Source organism: Ovis aries, chromosome 24, assembly GCF_016772045.2.
Source record: "Ovis aries strain OAR_USU_Benz2616 breed Rambouillet chromosome 24, ARS-UI_Ramb_v3.0, whole genome shotgun sequence".
Lineage (NCBI taxonomy): Eukaryota > Metazoa > Chordata > Mammalia > Artiodactyla > Bovidae > Ovis > Ovis aries.
Window position 1 is genome coordinate 19717315 of NC_056077.1, and position 24491 is coordinate 19741805.

The 24491-nt window shown below is 37.7% G+C and overlaps 1 protein-coding gene across 1 annotated transcript in view; it reads left to right on the forward strand.

The window, feature by feature from the left end:
* LOC101113819 (phospholipid-transporting ATPase ABCA3-like) overlaps window positions 1–24491 on the forward strand; it is a 219732-nt gene that overhangs the window by 64870 nt on the left and 130371 nt on the right. The window contains exons 8-11 of the mRNA XM_060406324.1: window positions 17643–17772; window positions 22490–22644; window positions 22892–23047; window positions 23363–23573. Coding sequence (XP_060262307.1) covers window positions 17643–17772; window positions 22490–22644; window positions 22892–23047; window positions 23363–23573 — 652 coding nt within the window. The remainder of the gene's footprint in view (window positions 1–17642; window positions 17773–22489; window positions 22645–22891; window positions 23048–23362; window positions 23574–24491) is intronic.

Consider the following 24491-nt stretch of genomic DNA (forward strand, 5'->3'; position numbering starts at 1 on the left):
TCAGCAAAGTTGCTTCTGTGCAATAGACATGGTTGCCAGAGGATTCCATACATCTGTGCAACTGTATAAAGTGGACTAGGAACACATGAGGTGGTGGCAAGTGGGAGCAGTGGAGGCAGTGTCTGCAATCCCAGACCCCTGGCTGAGCCCACAGCTCCAGAGAACCCAGAAGCAGCAGGAGAAGCAGCTCATACAAACCAAGTCTCCTGGTTAAGTGGCACCTCTGGCCACAGTAGACCACGCAGCAGCAGCAGCTGGGGCTGTGACACCATCCCTTTAGCCACAGACGCTCCCATGATTCTGCCTGCCCTCAAACTCAGTCACCCCAGATGTGGCATGACACCGGCTCCCTCTCCACCTTTACCACCCCCACCCCTGAAAATGGAGCCTTCAACCCAGGAGACCTTAGACATAGCAGAGGTGCGTGACATCTTGGTGTCACAGGCACCTTTAATTTTTCTGTGTCTTTGTGTTTAAATTGAAATTCTTTTATTTATGTATTTTTATTATTTTTGCTGTGCTGGATCTCCATTGCTCTGCATAGGTTTTCTCTCACTGTGAAAAGAGTGGCTACCCTTCATTGTGGTGCACAGGCTTCTTATTGCAGTGGTTTCTCTTATTGCAGGGCATAGACTCTAGGGCATGCAGGTTTCAGTAGTTCTAGCATGCAGGCTCAGTTGTTGCAGCTCACAGGCTCAAGAGCGCAGGCTTAGTAGTAGTGGGGCAAGGGCTCAGTTGTCCCCCGGCACATGGGGATCTTCCCAGATCAGGGATGAACCCCAGTGTCCCTTGCATTACAAGGCAGATTCTTAACCACTGGACCACCAGGGAAGCCCCCAAAGTGGAATTCTTGTAGGCAATATATAGTCCCATCTTTTTAAAAATTCAGTCTCTTAATTGGTGCATTTAGATCATGATTATATAAAGTTATTATTAATATAGGTGAATTAATATTAACTGATGCTTTTGAACTGTGGTGTTGGAGAAGACTCTTGAGAGTCCCTTGGACTGCAAGGAGATCCAACCAGTCCATTCTGAAGGAGATCAACCCTGGGTGTTCTTTGGAAGGAATGATGCTAAAGCTGAAACTCCAGTACTTTGGCCACCTCATGCGAAGAGTTGACTCACTGGAAAAGACCCTGATGCTGGAAGGGATTGGGGGCAGGAGGAGAAGGGGACAACAGAGGATGAGATGGCTGGATGGCATCACCAACTTGATGGACGTGAGTCTGAGTGAACTCCGGGAGTTGGTGATGGACAGGGAGGCCTGGTGTGCTGCAATTCATGGGGTTGCAAAGAGTCGGATATGACTGAGCAACTGAAATGAACTGAACTGAACTGAATATTATTTAAATGAGTCTTCCCTCATAGCTCAGTCAGTAGAGAATCTGCCTGCAATGCAGGATTCCCCCCGCAACTCAAGAGACCTGGGTTCTATTCCTAGGTCTTGGAGAAGGAAATGGCAACCCACTACTATATTCTTGCTTGGGAAATCCCATGGGCAAAGGAGCCTAGTGTGGGCTACAGCCCATGGAGTCACAAGAATTGGACATAACTTAGTGACTAAACTACCATCAATATTTAATATTAATATCTATAGTTGAGAGTACAGGTGGCACACTGGTAAAGGATCTGCCTTCCAATGCAGGAGACGCAAGAGTCTGATCCCTGAGTGGGGAAGATCCCGTGGAGTAGGAAACGGCAACATGTCCAGGGTTCTTGCCTGGAAAATCCATAGGCAGAGAAGCCTGTAGAAGCCGGCTACAGTCCATGGGGTCAAAAGAGTCCAACATGACTCAGCGTTTGAGCATCACCAACTGTAACTTTCTTATACTTATCGCACATATTCTTTGTTACCTGTTTTATCCTCTCCTCCTTTTCTACCTGTCAGTGGCTTATACAAGTTTTATGTAATTTAATCCTTATTCTTCTCTGATCTCTGGCTTATTTCAAGTAAAGTGAAATGAAATCTTTCAGTCATGTCTGACTCTTTGTGAACCCATGGACTATACAGTCCATGGGATTCTCTAGGCCAGTATACTGGAGTGGGTAGCCTTTCCCTTCTCCAGAGGATCTTCCCAACCCAGGGATTGAACCTAGGTCTCCCACATTGTAGGTGGATTCTTTACCAACTGAGCCACAAGGGAAGCCCTAGGTTGGCTTGTCAGGAGTGGGATTCAAACCCATGCCTCCAGGGGAGACTGCAACCTGAACGCAGGGCTTTAGACCACTCAGCCATGGCTTATTTCAAGATATTTTTATTTTTCAAGATTTTTATTATTTGGTTTTTGGCAAATACATGCTTTGGTCTAGATTTTTTGTGTGTGTGTGGTCTTTATCCTGCTGAATTTCCTTTGAGCTTCCTAGAAATATAGTTTGGCATCTATCATTCATCTGGAAAATTCTCAGTCATCATTTCTTCAAACATATCTTCTGGTCCTTTCCCTCTTTCTTCTCCTTCTGGCAATCCCATTATATTATACATAGACAACACCTTTTGTAACTGTCCAACAGTTCTTGGAGATTCTGTTCTGATCATTTTCATTCTTTTTTCTTCTTATTTCACTTTGAGATGTTGCTATTGTCGTGTTTTCAAGCTTACTGTGTCTTCTTTTCTCAGCCATGTCCAGTCCACTAGTGAACTCATCAAAAGTGTTCTTCACTTCTGTCACATTGTTATTGCTCTTTAACGTTTCCTTTTGATTCCGCATTAAAGTTTCTTTCTACTTACATTATACATTTATTTTTCATGTTGTTCCTTAAGACCTGGAGATATTTGCATATTAATCATATTTATTTTTCTATAGTATTTTTATTGAAGTATAGTTTATGTTGTATTAATTTCTGCTGTATAGCAAAGTGATTCAGATTCTTTTCTGTTGTGGTTTATCATGGAATATTGAATATAATTTCCTGCACTATGCAATAACACCTTGTTATTTATCTATTCTATGAATAATAGAGTCTAGTCAAGGCTATGGTTTTTCCTGTGGTCATGTATGGATTTGAAAGTTGGACTGTGAAGAAAGCTGAGCGCCGAAGAATTGATGCTTTTGAACTGTGGTGTTGGAGAAGACTCTTGAGAGTCCCTTGGACTGCAAGGAGATCCAACCAGTCCATTCTGAAGGAGATCAACCCTGGGATTTCTTTGGAAGGAATGATGCTAAAGCTGAAACTCCAGTACTTTGGCCACCTCATGTGAAGAGTTGACTCATTGGAAAAGACTCTGATGCTGGGAGGGATTGGGGGCAGGAGGAGAAGGGGACGACAGAGGATGAGATGGCTGGATGGCATCACGAACTTGATGGAAATGAATTAGAGTGAACTCCGGGAGCTGGTGATGGACAGGGAGGCCTGGCATGCTTCTGTCCATAGGGTCGCAAAGAATCGGACACGACTGAGTGACTGAGATGAACTGAACTGAACTGAACTGAACTGGGGGTCTGTTTCTGTTTTGTAGATACTTTTGTGTCATAATTTAGATTCCAAATATAAGTGATATGATATATTTGTCTTTCTCTTCACTTAGTATGATAATCTCGAAGTCCATCCATGTTGTTTCAAATGGCATTATTTCATTCTTTTTATGGTTTAGTAATATTCTATAGTGTATGTGTACCACATTGTCTTTATCTCTTCATATGTCAATGGACATTTATATTGTTTCCATGTCTTGGCTATTGGGAATATTGCTACCATGAAGATAGGTTTGCATGCAACTTTTTGAATTACATACTGTGTTGAATATAAGTGGTAAGAGTGGGATTTTAACAAAAAGGTTTTCCGTTTTCACAACTGAGTATCATATTGGATGTTGATGTGTCATAAATAACTTTTATTATGTTGAGACATGTTCCCTCAATAACTACTTTGGTACGAGTTTTTTTTTTTTTTTAATCATGAACACATGTTGAATTTTATTGAATGCCTTTTTCTGCAGCTATTGAGATAATCATGTGGTTTTTGATTTATCTTGATGTGGTGGATCACATGGATGGATTTGCATGTGTTGAATCATCCTTGTGAACTAGCCATGACTTAAATTTTGTTGTGGTGTGTGATATTTTTTATAATGTGCTGTTGAACTCAATTGCTGACATTTTGACTATTTTCACATCAATATTCACCAAAGATATGGTTCTGAAATCTTTTCTGGTAGTGTCTGTGTCTGTTTTTGGTATCAGGGTAATGATGGCTTTACAGAATGTCTTTGAAAGTATTTTCTCTTCTTCAGTCTTTTGGAAGAGTTTGAGAAAAATTGGTAGAAGTTCTTTGCATGTTTGGTGGAATTTGCCAGTGAAGCCATCAGGCTCTGGACTTTTGTTTGTAGGAAGTTTTTTTTTTTTTTTTAAATGGATACTATTTTACTTGTAGTGATGGATTCATCCAAGTTATTTAATTGTTCTTGATTCAGCCCTTCAGTTTTGAACAGCTGCATGTTTCTAAAGAGTCCATTTCTTCTAGGCTGTTGAATTTATTGGCATATAACTTTTCATATTATTCTCTTATGGTATTTTGTATTTCTGTGATATCAGCTGTGATTTCTTCTCTTTAATTTCTAATTATAGTTACTGGATATTCTCTTTTCCTTTCTTGATGAGACTGTGCAGAAATTTATCAATTTTGTTTACCCTTTCAAAGAATCAACTCTTGGTTTTATTGAATTTCTTCTAGTGTTTTTAAAATTAATTAATTAATTTTAATTGAAGGATAATTAGTTTACAATATTTGGATGGGTTTTGCCATACATCAATATGAATCAGCCATAGGTATACATGTGTCTCCTCCATCTTGAACACCCTCCCACTTTCCTCCTTACCCTGTTCCTCCAGGTTGTCACAGAACACCAGATTTGGGTGCCCTGCTTCATATATCAAACTTGCACTGCTTGTCTGTTTTATATATGGTAATGTATATGTTTCAATGCTATTTTCTCAAATCATCCCACTCTCTCCTTCTCCCAATGAGTCCAAAAGTCTGTTCTTTACATCTGTGTCTCCTTTGCTGCCCTGCACGTAGGATGATCAGGACCATTTTTCTAAATTCCATATATATGTTCTCATATATGGCATTTCTCTTTCTCTTTCTGACTTAAAACTGGCTCAAATGCATTCTTTTTTATAGCTGAGTAATATTTCATTGTGTATATGTATCCACAACTTCTTTATCCATTCATCTACCAAGGGACATCTAGGTTGCTTCCATGTCCTAGCTATTGTAAATAGTGCTGCAATGGACACTGGGGTACATGTGTTTTCGATTCTGGTTTCCTTGGGGTATATGCCCAGTAGTGGGATTGCTGGGTCATATGGTAGTTTTATTTCTAGTATTTTAAGGAATCCCCATGCCATTCTCCATAGTGGTTGTATCAGTTTTTATACTCACCAACAATGTAAGATGTTTTCCTTTTCACCGTACCTTCTCCAGCATTTATTGTTTGTAGACTTTTTGATGATGGCCATTCTGACTGGTGAGATACCTCATTGTGTTTTTCATTTGCATTTCTATATTAATGAGTGACATTGAACATCTTTTCATGTGTTTATTAGCCATCTGTATGTCTTCTTTGGAGAAATGTCTGTTTAGGTCTTCTGCTCACTTTTTTATTGGATTATTTATTTTTATAGTATTGAGCTGCATGGAACACTTGTGTATTTTGGAGGTTAACTCTCTGTCAGTTATTTTGTTTGCTGTCATTTTCTCCCATTCCCAACTTCAGCCTATACTACAAAGCTACAGTCATCAAGACAGTATGGTATTGGCACAAAAACAGAAATATAGATAAATGGAACAAAATAGAAATCCCAGAGATAAATCCACACAGCTATAGATCCTTATCTTTAACAAAAGAGGCAAAAATATACAATGGAAAAAAGGCAATCTCTGCAACAAGCGGTGACAGGAAAACTGAACTGGTCAATTGCATGCAAAAGAATGAAATTGCAACTCTTTGTAATACCATACACAAGAATGAACTCAAAGTAGATTAAAGACCTAAATTTAAGGCCAGAAACTGTAAACTCTTAGAGGAAAACATAGACAGAATACCTTCTGACATAAATTGCAACAAGATCCTCAATGACCCACCTTCCAGAGTAATGAAAATAAAAACAAAAATAAGCAACTGGACCTAATTTAAATCAAAAGCTTCCAGTGGTTTTAAAATCTCTATTTGTTTTCTTTATGATCTTTATTATCTTCTTCCTTCTGCTTACTTTACATTTGTTTGTTCTTTTTCTAATTCTTCTGGGTGGTGGGTTAGGTTGTTTATTTACGACTTTTATCATTGTTTTAGAAAGGCTTGTATCACTATAAACATCCCTCTAAGAACTACTTTTGCTGCATCCCATTGATTCCGTATGACTGTGTCTTCATTGCCATTTGTCTCAAGGTATTTTTAAGTTTGCTCTTGGATTTTATCACTGACTCACTTTTAAAAAACATTTTCGGATACCTTTTATTTACTAAAATGTGCATATTTTCAGGGGGAGGGACCAGTACATTAGAAACTTCAGCAAAGCCTTATCTATGTATTTATACATATCTACTGGCCTCCCTAGAGGAGATTTTCCCAGTGGTTATATATGGTTGTGAGAGATGGATTGTAAAGAAGACAAGATACCAAAGAATTGATGTCTTTGAACTGTGGTGCTGGAGAAGACTTATGAAAGTCTCTTGGACAGCAAGGAGATCAAACCAGTCAGTCTTGAGAAATCAACCCTGAATATTCACTGGAAGGACTTATGCTGAAGCTTAAGCTCCAGTATTTTGGTCATCTGACGTGAACAGACAATTGATTGGGAAAGTCCCTGATACTGGGACAGATTGAGGGCAGAAGTACAAAAAGGTGTCAGAGGAAGAGATGGCTGGATGGCGTCACCAGTGCAATGAACATGAACTTGGGCAAACTCTGGGAGATAGTGAGGGACAGGGAGGCCTGGTGTGCTGCAGTCCATGTAGTCACAATAAGTTGGATGTGACTGGGTGACTGAACAACAACAACAATGGCCTCCCTGATTCAGCCAGAGGTTTTTACATACATGCAAAGATATTATTCCTGGCTTAATAGCATTCATGTATTTGTTTTGTCTAATGTACCTCCTTCTAAAAGAAATTGAAGCGCTCTCTATATAATAATGTGTGTGCATGTGTGTGTGTGTGTGTGTGTGTGTGTGTGTGTGTGTGTGTGTGTATGGCTTTAATTATTATCTGTATGATGGAATCTCAAATTTATCCAATTCAAATCTCTCCTTTGGGCTCTAAACTATAGACTCCCAAGTATCCAAACAGGATGTTGGGAAATTCTCGGAGATAAATTGATACAATTCATCCAGTACAAATCTAAAGATTACATGTCTGTATTATTACATCAATATTATATGTTATTTTAAAATAAAACTCTGATGTACATTCTTTCTTACTATAATGCAAAAAGCCAATAAGAATTATTTCATAATTATCTCCAGTTCCTCAGTTAGAGAATTCATTTCCTTAACAATTTTTATTTCTTTAGTGTTATAAATGTATTTAAAAAGTAACATTAAATCTAGTAAAAGAATATGAATTATAAAAGTATTTTAAGGTACTTATTTTTGATCATATACTTTTGTTTTTAGATTAATAATAACTAAAATATACTTCTTCACTGTATTTTGCAAATGTGCATCATTGTAAATAAAGCTGATATGTGGAAATAGGAATTTATATGTAATACATGTTAATATATAAATATTTTATTTACAGAAGGATTATTTACTTTGAAAGTAACTCATAATAATCAAATTGCAAATGAAAGTTTTCCAATATATTAAAAAATGCTTTTTATTTGATTATATTAAAGTAGACAATGACACAGAAAAATGGAAAGATATACCATGTTCTTGGATTGGAAGAGTCAATATTGTTAAAATGACTATATTACCCAAAGCAATCTACAGATTACATGAAGTCCCTATCAAATTACAATGACATTATTCACAAAAATAAAAAAAAATCTTAAAATTTGTATGGTAACATAAAAGATCCTGAATAGCTAAAGCAATCTTGAAAAAGGAAAACGTCTGGAAGAAACAGGCTCCCTGACTTCAGACTATACTACAAAACTATAGTCTTCAAAATAGTATGCTACTGGCACAAAACAGAAATGTAGATTAATGGAACAGGGTAGAAAGCCCATAAATAAACCCGCACACACTATGGTCAATCTATAACAAATGAGGCAAGACTATACAATGAAGGAACCTACAGCTACATGTAAAACAAATGAACTTAGAACATTTTTTAACACCATACCCAAAAATAAACCTAAAATGTATTAAAGATTAATATAAAACTATAAAACTCTTAGAGGAAAACAGGCAGAACACTCTTTGACAAAATTGCAGTGATATCTCTTCTGAGCTGCCTCCTAGAATAATGGAAATAAAAACAAAAATAAACAAATGGGCCTAATTAAACTCAATAGCTTTTGCACAGCAAAGTGAAAGTGAAAGTGAAATCGCTCAGTCATGTCCAACTCTTTGTGACCCCATGGACTGTAGCCTACCAGACTCCTCCCTCCATGGGATTCTCCAGGCAAGTGTACTGGAGTGGGTTGCCATTTCCTTCTCCAGGGGATCTTCCCGACCCAGGGATAGAACCCAGGTATCCTGCATTCCAGGCAGATGCTTTAACCTCTGAGCTACCAGGGAAGCCCTTTGCACAGCAAAGGAAACCATAAAAAATGAAAAACAACCCAAAGAATGGGAGAAAATATTTGCAATGATATTACCAAAGGGATTAATCTCCAAAATCTACAATGAAGCTCAAGATTTAAAAAAAAAAAAATGGGCAGAAAACCTAACTAGAAATTGCTATAAAGAAAATATAAATGGCCAAGAGTCACAAGTAAAAATGCTCAACCTTGCTAATAATTAGAGAAAATCAAAATTATAATGAGGTATCACTTCATACCTGTTGGAATGGCTATCATCAAAATATCAGCAAAAAATAAACATTAAATAATCTCCAATTAAAATAAATAAATTTATATTTAAAAAAAGAAGGTATAGAGAAAAGAGAACCTTTCTACAATGTTGAAAGGAATGTAAATTGGTAGGGCCACTATAGAGAACAATATGGGGAGGTTCCTTAGAGATGGAGCTGCAATGTGGTCCAGAGGCAAAACTCCTGGGCGTATATCCAGAGTAAAACATGGTTCAAAAAGATACATACACCCCCACCCCCAATGTTCATTGCAATGCTGTTTACAATAGCCAAGATATGGAAACAACCTAAATATCCATTAACAGAGGAATGATAAAAGAAATGGTAGTACATATATACAATGGAATATTGCTCAACCATTAAAAAGAATGAGATAATGTCATTGGCAGCAACATGGATGGACCTGGAGATTATCATACTCAGTTCAGTTCAGTTCAGTTGCTCAGTCGTGTCCGACTCTTTGTGACCTCATGGACTGCAGCACGCCAGGCCTCCCTTTCCATCGCCAACTCCCAGAGTTTACTCAAACTCATGTCCATTGAGTCAGTGATGCCATCCAACCATCTCATCCTCTGTTGTCCCCTTCTCCTGGCTCCAATCTTTCCCAACATCAAGGTCTTTTCAAATGAGTCAGTTCTTCGCATCAGGTGGCCAAAATATTGGAGTTTCCACTTCACCGTCAGTCCTTCCCATGAATATTCAAGACTGATTTCTTTTAGGATGGACTGGTTGGATCTCCTTGCAGTCCAAGGGACTCTCAAGAGTCCTCTCCAACACCACAGTTCAAAAGCATCAATTCTTTAATGCTCAGCTTTCTTTATAGTCCAACTCTCACATCCATACATGACTACTGGAAAAACCATAGCTTTGACTAGACGGACTTTGTTGACAAAGTGAAGCTAAGTGAAACAAGTCAGGTGAAGACACATATAATATGATAGTATTTATATGCAGAATCTTAAAACATGATACAAATAAACTTATTTACAAAACAGAACAGATTCACAGATTTAGAGAATGAATTTATGGTTACTGGGGAAAGAATTGGGAGGAGGGATAGACTGAGAGTTTGGGATTGACATGTATATACTATAACCAAGAAAGACCTACTGTATAGCACATGGGATGCTGCTCAATATTCTGTAATAAATGGGAAAAGAATTAGAAAATGAATATATATATATATATACATATATCTACATATATATATATATATATATAACTGAATCACTTTGCTGTACACCTGAATTTAACACAGTATTGCTAATCCACTATGCTCCAATATAAAATAGAAATTTAAAAATCTACAGCAAAATAATTAACAATCTCTATCAATAAACTTAAATAAATATATTTTAATCCTCTGATTAATGCTTCAATTTTTAAAATCTATTTTGGAGATATAATTTAAAAACACGGGTATATATACACAAAAATATCACTGCAATGCTATCAAATAAAAATTTAAAAATTTTTCCATAGTAAGAGAAATATAAAGTAAATTAAGATCATTACTGTATTATACAATAATTTGTAAAAGCTAAATACACATATAAAGAATATAGAAAGAAATGAGAAATTCTAAAAGTTTAGAGAAAATACAGAATAGAAAATTGTGTGCATGTATGTATGTAGTCTCATTGAGGAAAACTGCAAAATTTTCTACAAAATTACTATGAATAAAAATTGTTAAAACAGCCCTTGGGTGGAATACAGGCGACTTTTATTTCCTTACTTATAAGATTCACTGATTTTTTAATAACATGTTGTTTAGTTTCCATGTAATCTTTTTTTTTCTTATTTCTTTTCTGTGGTGGGTTTCCAGTTTCATGCCATTGTGATCTGAAAAGATAGCTGAAATATTTTCCATATTCTTAAATTTGTTGAGAATCATCTTGTGTCCCTGTATGTGGTCAGTCCTAGAGACTGTTCCATGTGCACTTGGAAAGAATGTGTATTCTGTGTTTTTTTGTTTTTTAAATGTAATACCCTATATATATCAAGAAGACTTAACTGTTCTATTGTATCACTTAATTTCTCTGTTGTGTTATTAATCTTCTGTTTATAAAATCTGTCCACTGATGTGAGTTGGGTGTTAAAATCTGGCACTTAGTTATGTCTGGCTCTTTGCAACCCAATGGACTGTAGACAGCTTGGCTCCTCTGTCCATGGAATTTCCTAGGCAAAATCACTGGAGTGGGTTGCCCTTTTCTACTCCAGGGAATCTTCCCAACCCAGAGATTGAACCCATATCTCTTGAGTCTCTGGCATTGGCAGGCAGATTCTCTACCACTGCACCACCTTTATACTGTTAGTGTTTGTTTTATGTATTTGGATGCAAAATGATTCAGTTATACCCCTAAAATGTGCATATTTGTTGATGAGTGTAATACACTCTTCTTGCATTTATTCGTTTATAATATTATTTTGTATTTTTCTTTATGGTCTTTGTTTAAAGTCTATTTTTTTCTCGTATGAGTACTGTTACACCCACTTTCCTCTAATTTCCATTTGAATGAAATGTCTTTTTCATCTTCTCACTTTCAGCCTATGTCTGTCATTTGCACTGAATATTCTCTTCTAGGCAGCTAGATTCGTGTGTGTGTTTTTAATCCAATCTTCCACTCTGTCTTTTGATTGGAGCATTTAAGCCATTGCCGTAAGGTAATTATCAATAGATATGTATTTATTGCCATTTTAAACCTAATTTTCCCATTGATTCTGTGTTTCTTTGTTGATTTCTTCTTTGTTCCTTTCTTTTTCTTTTTGTTCTTCCTTTTTTTGTTTGATTAGTTCCTTTTGTATTAATTATGCTTGTGTTCTCTGTTTTTTGGTTTTTGTGAAACTATTGTATGTTTGTGATTATCTTGTTTTTCAAGTATGTTAACATTTTTCTATATCTAACTGCTTTAGACTGACTTTCTTATAGGCTCTAATGCATTGTAAAAATATCTGCATTTTGCTATTCTCCTTCTTCACACTTTTTGACTTTGTTGTCCTCTTTTACATCTTCATATTTACCCTTTTGCTGTTCACTGCTTTCACAAAAAATTTTTTATTTTATTTATTTATTTTTTTAAATCTGTATACTGGTTTACTTAAGTAATTTCCTTTTCAATTCTCATTTTCTCTTTTCTATGGATTCTTATTTCTTATCTATTTTGGAAATATCTTTCAATATTTCCTTTATGATAAGGTTCATTTTAGTTTAGTTCTTTTAGTTTTTCCTGTCTCAGAAATTCTTTATCTCTCCTTCTATTCTAAGTGATAATCTTTCTGGAAAGGGTATCTTATGTTGCAGATTTTTCTCTTTCAAGATTGTGAATGTATCTTGCTACTCCCTTTTGGCCTGCAATATTCTTATAGGGAAACCAGCTGATTGCCTTAAGGAGATTTCCTTGCAATCAAATTTTATTTTTCTCTCCTTTTCTTCAGCATCCTCTCTTTACATTTAACTTTTGCTTCCCTGGTGGCTCAGACAGAAGAATCTGCTTGCAGTTCAGGAGACCTGGGTTTGACCCCTGGGTTGGGAAGATCTCCTGGAGAAGGGAATGGCAACCCACTCCAGTATTCTTGCCTGGAGATTTCCATGGACAGAACAACCCAGTGGGCTACCATCTATGGGGTTGCAAAGAATTGGAAATGATTGAGCAACTAACACTTTGACTTTCTTTCTTTGCCGCTTTATAGTATGTCTGGTGTAAGTCTGCTTTGGTTCATATTGTCTGGGAATCACTATTCTTCCTGTATCTGAATATCTGTTTCCTTTTTTTTTTCTTTTTTTTTTTTTTTTGCTTCCCTGGCAATCCACTCCAGTACTATTGCCTGGAAAATCCCATGGACAGAGGAGCATGGTAGGCTACAGTCCATGGGGTCGCAAAGAGTCAGACACGACTGAGCAACTTCACTTCACTTCACTTCACTTCACTTCAGTAGTTCAGCTGGTAAAGAATCTGCCTGCAATGTGGTAGACCTGGATTCACTCCTGGAGTTGGGATGATCCCCTGGAGAAGGGAAAGGCTACCCACTCCAGTATTCTGGCCTGGAGAATCCCATGGACTGTATACTTCATGGGGTCACAAAGAGTTAGACATGACTGAGCGACTTTCACTTCACTTCACTTCTTTAGGTTTGGAAAGTTTTCAGTCATAATTTCTTCAAGTATATTTTTTGATCTCCTTTACTTTTACTTCTTTTGTTGGAATTTATTCATCACTTATACATTTTGTATTATTCAATCTGCTATTCATTATTTCTAGCTCAGCTTTTGCCTCAGCAAATGACATTTCTAATTTTTCCTGGTTTTTTATAGTTTCTGGTTTCTTTATATAATAATCTGAATTTTTACTGATAGCCTTTCATTGTCTCCTTTTTGCACTCTGTGTCTATCAGGCTGAAGAGGTCTGTTTCACTGTTTGTTCTTTTAGGTGAGTTTTCTTGGTCTTTTAGCTGGGAGTTGTTCCTCTACTTCCTTTTATCTATGTTTCTCTTACTTTGTGAGTTTAGGAGAAACAATTATCTACCATGGTCTTAGAAGGCTATTTGATGTGGTAGCATCCCTGTGTAGCCTGAATGGCTTTGATATTGTTGATGCCAATGCTATTCTTAGTATGGATGACTGCTACTTCTTTCTTCAGTGTGTCCTGGCTTTTATCCGCTTGATATGCAGTGTGACTTGTCTTATGGTGATCAGAACCTGCCCTGCATGTTAAGCAGTGCCTCCTCTTTACCCTGTGGCTGCCACAGCCATATCAGGGGTAGGGTCTGCACCTTAGTTGTTGGAGTAGGAACCCCTCATCTGTTTCTGAGCTGCACTGTGAAGTAGGTGGTATTGCAGTGCTCCCACTGGGAGAGGAGCCACCAAGTATTCCTCCACCAGAGCTGTCCATCAGGGACTGCACTCCATTGTGTCATCTGTCACCCATTGTGCAGGGTCATACAGTACACTGTTTCGGCACTGCTCTCAGCCCTGCCTCAACCATGGAAAAGCTGACAATTTGCTCTAGTGTCCTTCAGGCATTGTGTTTTTACAAGGCAACCAGTGTGGATCCGCTGGATAAGTGACTGATATATTTTAGTAGATGAGACAGAGGGAGCTGTGGGCAAGGAAATCCCAAGCTTCTGCCTTGTACATCCAGATAGATAATGGTGCAACTTACTCAGAAAAGGAATAGAGCAGGAGGAATACATTTTCAGATGAGTGAAAGTGAAAGTCAGTCAGTGGTGTCCGACTCTTTGCAACCCCATGGACTATAGAGTCCACGGAATTCTGCAGGCCAGAATACTGGAGTGGATAGCCTTTCCATTCTCCAGGGGATCTTCCCAATCCAGAGATCAAACCCAGGGCTTCCACATTGCAGGCGAATTCTTCACCAGCAGAGCCACAAGAAGCTGAAGTTCTATGAAGACCTACAAGAACTTCTGGAACTAACACTCAATAAGAAAATGTCCTTTTCATCATAGGGAACTGGAATGCAAAAGTAGGAAGTCAAGAGATACCTGAAGTAATGGGCAAGTCTGGCCTTGGAATACAAAATGAAGCAGGGCAAAGGCTAATAGAGTTTGACCAAGAGAAAGCACTGATCATAGCAAACACCCTCTTCCAACAACACGAGAGACGACTCTACACATGGACACCACCAGATGGTCAATACCAAAATAATATTGATTATATTCTTTTCAGCTGAAAATGGAGAGTCAACATTGCAAAATTCAGACTTAAACAGAAAAAAGTAGGGAAAACCACTAGATGATTCAGGTATGACCTAAGTCAAATCCCTTACAATTATACAGTGGAAATGACAAGTAGGTTCAAGGGATTTCATCTGATAGACAGAGTGCCTAAAGAATTATGGATGGCGGTTCATAACGTTGTACAGGAGGCGGTGATCAAGACCATTTCCAAAAAAAAAAAAAATGAGAAAAGGCAAAATGGTTGTCTGAGGAGGCCTTACAAATAGCTGAGAAAAGAAAGCAAAGGAAAAAAGGAAAGATATACCCATGTGAAATGCAGAGTTCCAAAGAATAGCAAGGAGAGATAAGAAAGCCTTCTTTGTGACCAATGTAAAGAAATAGAGGAAAACAGAGTGAGAAAGAATAGAGATCTCTTCAAGAACATTAGAGATACTAAGGAAACATTTCACACAAAGATGGGCACAATTAAGGACAGAAATGGTATCAATCTAACAGGTAGAAGATACTAGAACAGATGGCAAGAATGCACAGAGGAACTATACAAAAGGGATCTTAATGACCTGGATAGCCACAGTGGTGTGATAATTCACCTAGAGCCAGACATCCTGGAATGCAAAATCATGTGGGCCTTAGGAAGCATCACTACAAACAAAGCTACTGGAGGTGATATAATTGTAGTTGAGATATTTCAAATCCTAAAAGATGATGCTGTGAAAGTGCTGCACTTAAAATGTCAGCAAATTTAGAAAACTCAGCAGTGGCCACATGACTGGAAAAGGTCAGTTTTCATCCCAATCCCAAAGAAAGGCAATGCCAAAGAATGTTCAAACTACCACACAATTGCACTCATCTCACATGCTAGTACAGTAATGCTCAAAATTCTCTAAGCAAAGCTTCAACAGTATGTGAAGCGAGAACTTCAAGATGTTCAAGCTGGATTTAGAAAAGACAGAGGAACCAGAGATCAAATTGCCAGCATCTGTTGGATCATAGAAAAAGCAAGAACACTCCAGGAAAACATCTGCTTTATTGACTATGCCAAAGCCTTTGACTGTGTGGATCACAACAAACTGTGGAACATTCTTAAAGAGATGAGAATACCAGACCACCTTACCTGCCAGCTGACAAATCTATATGTAGGTCAAGAAGCAACAGTTAGAACTGTACATGGAACAACAGTCTGGTTCCAAATTGAGAAAGGAGTACATCAAGGCTGTATATTGTCACCCTGCTTATTTAACTTATATGCAGAGTTCAGTTCAGTTCAGTCGCTCCGTTGTGTCCAACTCTTTGTGACCCCATGAATCGCAGCACGCCAGGCCTCCCTGTCCATCACCATTTCCTGGAGTTCACTCAGACTCACGTCCTTTGAGTCCGTGATGCCATCCAGCCATCTCATCCTCTGTCGTCCCCTTCTCCTCCTGCCCCCAATCCCTCCCAGCATCAGAGTCTTTCCCAATGAGTCAACTCTTCGCATGAGGTGGCCAAAGTACTGGAGCTTCAGCTTTAGCATTATTCCTTCCAAAGAAATCCCCAGGTTGATCTCCTTCAGAATGGACTGGTTGGATCTCCTTGCAGTCCAAGGGACTCTCAAGAGCCTTCTCCAACACCACAGTTCAAAAGCATCAATTCTTCAGTGCTCAGCCTTCTTCGCAGTCCAACTCACATCCATACATGACCACAGGAAAAACCATAGCCTTGACTAGACGGACCTTAGTCGGCAAAGTAATGTCTCTGCTTTTGCAGAGTACATCATGGTAATGCTGGGCTGGATGAAGCACAAGCTGGAAGCGCAAGGAGAAATATCAGTAACCTAGGTTATGCAGATGACACCACCTTTATGGCAGAAAGCAAAGAAAAATTAAAGAGCCTCTTGATAAAAGTAAAAGAGAAGAGTGAGAAAGCTGGCTTAAAACTCAACATTCAAAAAACTAAGATCATGGCATCCAGTCGCATCACTTCATGGCAAATAGATCGGGAAACAATGGAAACAGTGGCAGACTTTATTTTCTTGGGCTCCAAAATCACTGCAGATAGTGACTGGAGCCATGAAATTGAAAGAAGCTTGCTCCTTGGAAGAAAAGCTATGACCAACCTAGACAGCATATTAAGAAGCAGAGACATTACTTTGCAGACAAAGATCCGTCTAGTCAAAACTATGCTTTTTTCCAGTAGTCATGTATGGATGTGAGAGTTGGACTATAAAGATAACTGAGCACCAAAGAATTGATGCTTTTGAGCTGTGTGTTGGAGAAGACTCTTGAGAGTCACTTGGACTGCAAGGAGATCCAACCAGTCTATCCTAAAGGAAATCAGTCCTGAATATTCTTTGGAAGTACTGATGCTGAGGCTGAAGCTGCAATATTTTGGTCATGCGATGCGAAGAATTGACTCATTTAAAAAGATGCTGATACTGGGAAAGATTGAAAGCAGGAGGAGAAGGGGACAACAGAGGATGAGATGATTGAATGGCATCACCGATTCAATGGACATGAGATAAGCAAGCTCTGGGAGTTGGTGATGGACAGGGAAGTCTGGCATGCTGTAGTCCATGGGATTGCAAAGAGTTGGACACAACTGAGCCACTGAACTAACTAATTAGTAGAGTTTGAAGTGCTTATAGGACAACTACATGTAATGAGTTTTTGCATTAAGTTCAGGAATTTAGCAGAAAGACATTGACTGGAACAGATTGTAATATATCAGCTTCGTGACTGTAAATGGATCAAAGTGGGACTCCATGAAATTGTTCAGAAAAAGTCTTATGGGCCTACTTTGAACTTCTATCCACATTTTGCTTCCAAATATAATTATTAATGATATTTTTCTTTTATACTTTGATTTTACCTTTTGAGATTAATGGTCTCATTTTCTTATTCTATAGATAACTGATATAAATGCATGCCCTTTATAAGTAATAGTAATAGATATAAGGTTTGTGGTTTTTTTTTTCCTTTTCACAGGAATTCACATTGCAAAATATGACAGTACTAGCAGTTCAAGACTTGTCTTTGAATTTATATGAGGGGCAAATCACTGTCCTTCTTGGTCCTAATGGAGCAGGGAAGACTACTACCTTATCTGTCCTCACAGGTAAAGATTCATGGTTATTTTGACACACAGATACTGTGGATTAAGCTTTGAAGCTTTTGTGTACTCTTCTTGACATTGACATTGTTATTTAAATGATACATATGGCTGTTTATTAATCTGCTTTCTTTATAAAGTGTAAAATCACTTATTATTGAGCTTAAAAATCAATGTTTATTTTTGTTTCTCAGGTACATCCCACTTCTCACTTTTTAGTGCACCATCCTCATTGGTCAATGCAAAGACTAGAGAGCCTTTCTACTTTCACTTACCTATACCTTTAAATTTCCTTTTACATTACTTTCTTCTGTTCTCCTGTTCCCTTCATAGGAAACCATCCTAATTTGTTCGATGTACATTGTTTCATTGTATAATGTGTATTATATGTTCTTATGAATATACTTTTACATTTAATAAGAAAATTTCCACTCACATCCAAGTTGAAAGATTTTTAGTGACCACCCTTACACCCACTGACTAGATTTTACCATTTTACCATTTTATATATTTGTCACAGATCTATTGATTCCATTTTTAGGCATCTGAAAATTAATTTTAGACATTAAGATGCTTCCTGATAAATAATTTAGAATGCATACCATTAACTAGAATTTTTCTTTTGGAATAAAATTTTAATTAAAAAATGCTTAAATTTTAAGTATTCATTTGCTGCATTTTGACATATGCATACTTCTGAATAATCCTGTTGCCTATTAAGATAGATGACTTCACTATTATCCCAGAAAGTGTTCTCATTACTCAAGTGATTCAGTAAATTACAGATGAGGCAAAACTTTACTCATATCATTAGTATACATTAATATGCCACATATTTGGGTAAAAACTAAGAATGCAGTGTTGAGCAGAAAGTCTTTCCCTTCAAAGATCTTATAGTTGAGCAAGGATTTGATAAGTAAATAGGAATTTTATAACATCTCGAGAAGTAAAAAATAAAGCTTGAGTGTTGGGTGTTGTCCTGTCACCTTGATGTAATACTGCGGGCAAGGTCTATGAGCAAAGGGGAAATAAAATCTAATTTGAGATTGGTACAAGGTGTAATGAATCATAAAAGAAAGGGGAGATGCATATTCTAAGAATATTCAGGGCCAGGAAGTAAGAAAATAGGGAATATTATATGGCTAGAGAACAGATGGAGAATAGGAATGACCAAAATGATACCAGAGTGTCAAGTGAAAGATTGGAGCAAGGATGAATTTCCCAGTTTAGGTCAACTATAAGTAGCCTTATCTTTGAGGAAAGAAATGACGTAAAACAACAATTCTTTGTTAGCTTCTATCTTTGAAATACTTCTGAAACTTAGTTAAAGCTCTTAATCATTACTTCCTAATTAATTCCACATAATTATTAGTGAATATTGTTATTGTTGTCTTCAGTATAATATCAACTGCCACTTATTAAATATTTTTATATATTTCATCTTAGAACATATTCCATGCTTTACATTTTGTGACAGTGGTCCCCGAAGATAATCGTCTCCTTGCCATGTCTTCTGGCCAGGTCTATGCCCAACATGTAGTGTGGAGAAGCTGATGTATTAGGCACAGACCTGGCCAGAAAGACAACAATAAATCCCTGGGGTCTGCTTGGTGTGGTGGGCTGCTCCAGCCAAGGTGGCTTCCACTTTCTGCCTGGGAGGAAAAAGGTGGGGGCCCTGACCCTTGTGAGGAGGCAGGGCAGTGAAGTGGTCTGTCTCTTTCTCACTGAAAAGTCAAGCGTGATTCAATTCACAACTTCAGCAGACCTTGTTTAATTAGTTTTTGTTTACTTACCAAAAAAATTAAAAACCCACAGAACCAAATCCTAAATGACTAAATAAATCCTAAATAAAAATGGGTTTGCTCCACAATATTTCTTAGGAAGATCAAGAACCAGCAATCCAGATACCCTAAAGGTCCCAAGTGTCATGGGCAAGTAGGATTTTTCCTGGTAAGATGGATCCCTGCATGGGGTTGGATAGTTCTGTGCCAAGAAGCTTGTTGGGGTGTGTGACACCTGGGCTGTATAATGAGATAATCCTGGATTATCTGGCTGAATCCTAAATGAAATCTCTAGTGTCCTCATAAGTGAAAGACAGAGGGAGATTGTAGATAGGCAGAAGAATAGAAGACAAGAAGAGAGTAGGCAAGGTGATGTTGGACCCAGATAACCAGAGTTGTTGCTTCACAGGATAAGACATATTAGCAGCCACCGCAATCCGAAAAAGACAAATGGATTTTTCCCTCAGAGTCTCTGTAGAGAGTGAGGCCCTGCTGACACTTCAGTTTCACCCCAGTGATACTGATTTCAGACTTCCAGTCTCCAGAACTGTAATGGAATAACTTTCTTTTGTTTTAACACTAACTCTGTGGTAATTTGCTACAGCAGCCATTGGAAACCAATGCATTTGATATCTCAGAACATATATTATGCACTTCCTAATGTGTATATGCACATTCCCTTTTCCTTACCAGGAATGCCTAAACCACCACTTCCCTTTTGAAATTTTCTACTCATTCATGAAGATTCAGCTCAAAAGCTACTTCCTGATCCCATCAACCACAATTAATCATCCTTACCTCTGTTTGGTAACTATGTCCCAAGGGATTAGAGTAATTTCTTCCACAGTAAGTGTTAGGTAAAAGACGACCAGGACACCAAAAAGAGTGTCTAACAGGCTTTAATGGGGAAGCACTCCGGGGCGGGTTCTGGGACCTGAACGAGGCAAGTCAAGGAAATCCATGCCCAGACCGTGCTGGAGGTGGCTTATGTGTGTTCATTGTAAGGGATGGTCAGGTTAATGGACGGGGGTTCGGATAGGTCGCCAGGCCGAGGCGTCGCGGGCTGATAGGTCCTTCTACGTGGCTGGGGTGGGGCAGCTTTAGCTGGTGAAGTGTGCTGTCATTGGTCCCCAGGATCTGGGAGGCTCCTTCCGTTAGGGACTTCGCCCACCGGCGGGGGAGAGAAGGGGCTGCCCATCATGGCCCCGGGGTCTGGCCTTACAGTGTTTTCAATAAATACTTGCAGAATGAATTAATTGTATCATGTATCACAGTTGTTGAGACAGTTGTTTCCTCAATTAAAAGTAGCTTGAAGCCCAAGGGTTATGTCTTGTAATTTTTTGAATGATAATTTTTAGTTGAGGAAAAATTCATATAACATAAAATTATTCAATTTAAAGTTTCCAGCTTAGTAGCATGTGGTACTCGTACAATATGCGCAACTACACAGTGCAGTGGCAAGTATATTCAAGGGGTCAGATATGGTAGACAAAGAGCCTGAAGAACTCTGGATGGACGTTTTTAACATTGTACAGGATGCAGGGACCAAAATCATTCCAAAGAAAAAGAAATGCAAGAAAGCAAAGTGGTCGTCTGAAGAAGCTTTAAAATAGCTGAGGAAAAAGAGAAGCAAAGATAAAGAGAACAGGGAAAGACATACCCAATTAAATACAGAGATCCAGAGAATAGCAAGGCAAGATAACAAGGCCTTCTAAAATGAACAATGCAAAGAAGTGGAGGAAAACAATAGAATGGGAAAGACTATAAATCTCTTGAAGAAAATTGGAGGTATCAAAGGAACATTTCATGCAAGGATAGTCATGATAAAGGGCATAAATGGTGAGGAACTAACAAGAGCAGAAGAGGTTAAGAAGAGTTGGCAAGAATACACAGAGGAACTCTACAAGAAAGGTCTTAATGATCCTGATAACCATAGTGGTGTGGTTAATCACCTAGAGCCAGACATCCTGGAGTATGAAGTGGACCTTAGGAAGCATTACCATGATTAAGCCAATGGAAGTGATGGAATTCCACTTGAGCTATTTAAAATCCTACAAGATTATGCTGTTAAAGTGCTGCTTTCCATATGCCAGCGAATTTGGAAAACTCAGCAGTGATGATAGGACTGGAAAAGGTCAGTTTCATTCCAATCCCAAAGAAAGACAAGGCCAAAGAATGTTCAAACTACCATACAATTGTGCTCATTTCATAGGCTACTAAAGTTATGCTCAAAATAGACTTCAGCAGTACATGAATTGAGAACTTACACATATGCAAGCTGGGTTTCAAAGAAGCAGAGGGACCAGAGATCAAATTGCCAACATTCGTTGGATCATGGAGAAAGTAAGGGGGTTCAATAAAAACATCTACTTCTGCTACAGTGACTATGCTAAAGACTTTGTGTGCATCACAACAAACTGTGGAAAGTTCTTAAAGTGATGTAAGTACCAGATCACATTATCTTTCTCCTGAGAATCCTGTATGTGGGACAAGAAGCAACAGTTAGAACTGGACATAGAACAAATGACTGGTTCAAAGTTGGGAAGGGAATATAACAAGGCTGTATATTGCCACCCTGCTTATTTAACTTCTATGAAGAGTACATCATGCAAAATGTCAAGTTGGATGAATCGCAAGTTGGTAAGATTATACTGTGGTTTGCCTATATTGTCAAATAGACAGTAGCACAGAACACTGAAACAGAAAATTCTAAGTATTTTTATTACTCAATTAATATTTTTATACTCATTAGAAACCAGAATATATAGATTTTTTAAAAATTTCCCCATTACCAGAAGGTACCAGGTCACTTTCTTTGTAAGAGGTACTCATAATTCTTTCAAGTAGTCTACAAATAGACTATTAAGGAGGTGCTAATGAACCGTGTATTGTCAGATTCTCGCACTGAAACTGTTTCTGTCATGTCTTATGCTTAACTCTAGGTCTCTATCGTCCTACCAGTGGAAAGGTGTATATTAGTGGATATGATATCTCAAAAGATATGGTTCAAGTCAGGAAAAGCTTGGGCTTGTGCCCCCAGGATGACATATTGTTCCATCACTTGACAGTGTCAGAACATCTCTATTTCTACTGTGTGGTGAGCCAGAGATATATTCTTTTTTCCCACTCTTTTCATATGCTTCAGGCAGTGTGACAAAGAACCAACATCTTTATCCTTATTTAGTGGAAATTCATTTTTTTGGAGACATTGTTCCTTAACTATAAAGGGGGGAAAAGAGAAGAAAAAGCTCATGTCTAGATAACTGTGTAAGAAAAATCCTGATGAAAGGATTTTTCTAAGGACAAAGTTGGAAGCACCATGTAAACTCTGGCTTCTTTTTTAGATAAAAGGAGTACCTCCAAAAATACGTTCTAAAGAAATTAACAAAATGCTGCTATCTTTTGACCTGATAGAAAAGCGTGATGCCCTTTCAAAGTCACTGAGTGGAGGAATGAAGCGTAAACTCTCCATTATTATAGCACTTATAGGAGACTCCAAGGTAAAGAACCACTAACATGGGTCCCTGCCCCAGCTAATATATAAAACTGAGCTGACACAACCTATGAGCTGATATGAATCTAACTCTCTAGAAGGAACTTCCCAAATGATAATCAGAGGGTATTTCCATCATTGATCCAGTTGACAAAATATGGTTATGGGGTTTTAATTTATTGTTAATTTTTCAAAGTTCTTAATATAGTCTAGATTATGTGTTTTAGCTTTGTATATACCCCCCATGTAAAATAGTAAGTTATCACATAAAGAGCATAACATGAATTAAATATGATCATGGAATTGTTCTTCTGATCTATAGGTGGTGATACTTGATGAGCCAACATCTGGCATGGACCCAGTCTCAAGGAGATTCACCTGGGATGTCCTTCAGAAGCATAAAGAGAATCGTACCATCTTACTGACAACCCACCACATGGATGAAGCTGATGTCCTGGGTGACCGTATAGCTATCATGGCGAAGGGTACTCTGCAGTGCTGTGGCTCTACAATTTTCCTGAAAAAAGTTTATGGTCTGTCTCCCTTTGATCACTGTTTGGATGCTAATGCCTGAATAACATTCTTTAACATAATTTTATTATAATATTTGTTCCTTTACACAAAACTTCTTGTGTCCTATTGCATTAAATCTAAACTATTTAAATTGGCTATTTGTAATTTATCTATCTATTCCTATTATTTTTCATTATGATACGATGAGTATATTCTAACTTTAAAAACTCATTCTATTACTGACCTCAAAAAATTCATGTTTCTTTCTCTCACCTGGCTTCCACTGAAGTTAGTTTTTGTTGGAATAAAGTAATACTTCCAAGGTATTTGGTTCATAGACTGATAACTTGTAGGGGAGAAAATGAGTGACTCAATATCTCTGACCCTTCTTTCTCTATTGCCAAATCAGCATCACTCCCCTCTGGTGTAATTAGCTAATTACTTTCTAGTTTATTTTCATGAAATCATCTTGAAATGTGGTAGTTGATCAATAGGAATTTATTGAACAGGATATGAATAAATAGTGAAATAAAACAATCGATTTTAATAAGAATATAGTCTGATTAGTCAGTAAGACCAGTACATTAAAAATGAGCCATAATATCATATATAATTGAGTTCCAAAATTACAAGGTTCAAACCAGTAAGCATATCAAGGCATCAGAATTGGAGCATACAAATCAATGAGAATAGTTAAAACTGACATTATTCTATTAATCATTAATTTGGTGTTTGAATTCATTCATTCAACTCACACTTATTTTGGGTGAGTTACATTTAATGTTTATACACGTTTATCTCATCTCCTCTTCATAACCTCACCTATTTTATGGAGCAGAAAACTGCCGCTTATTCTTAAGTCTGAGTCAATCATGCAGTTAAGTGGCAGAGTTTTGGACCTGGGTTCTTCTGACAACAAAGCCCTTGTTTTACACTCT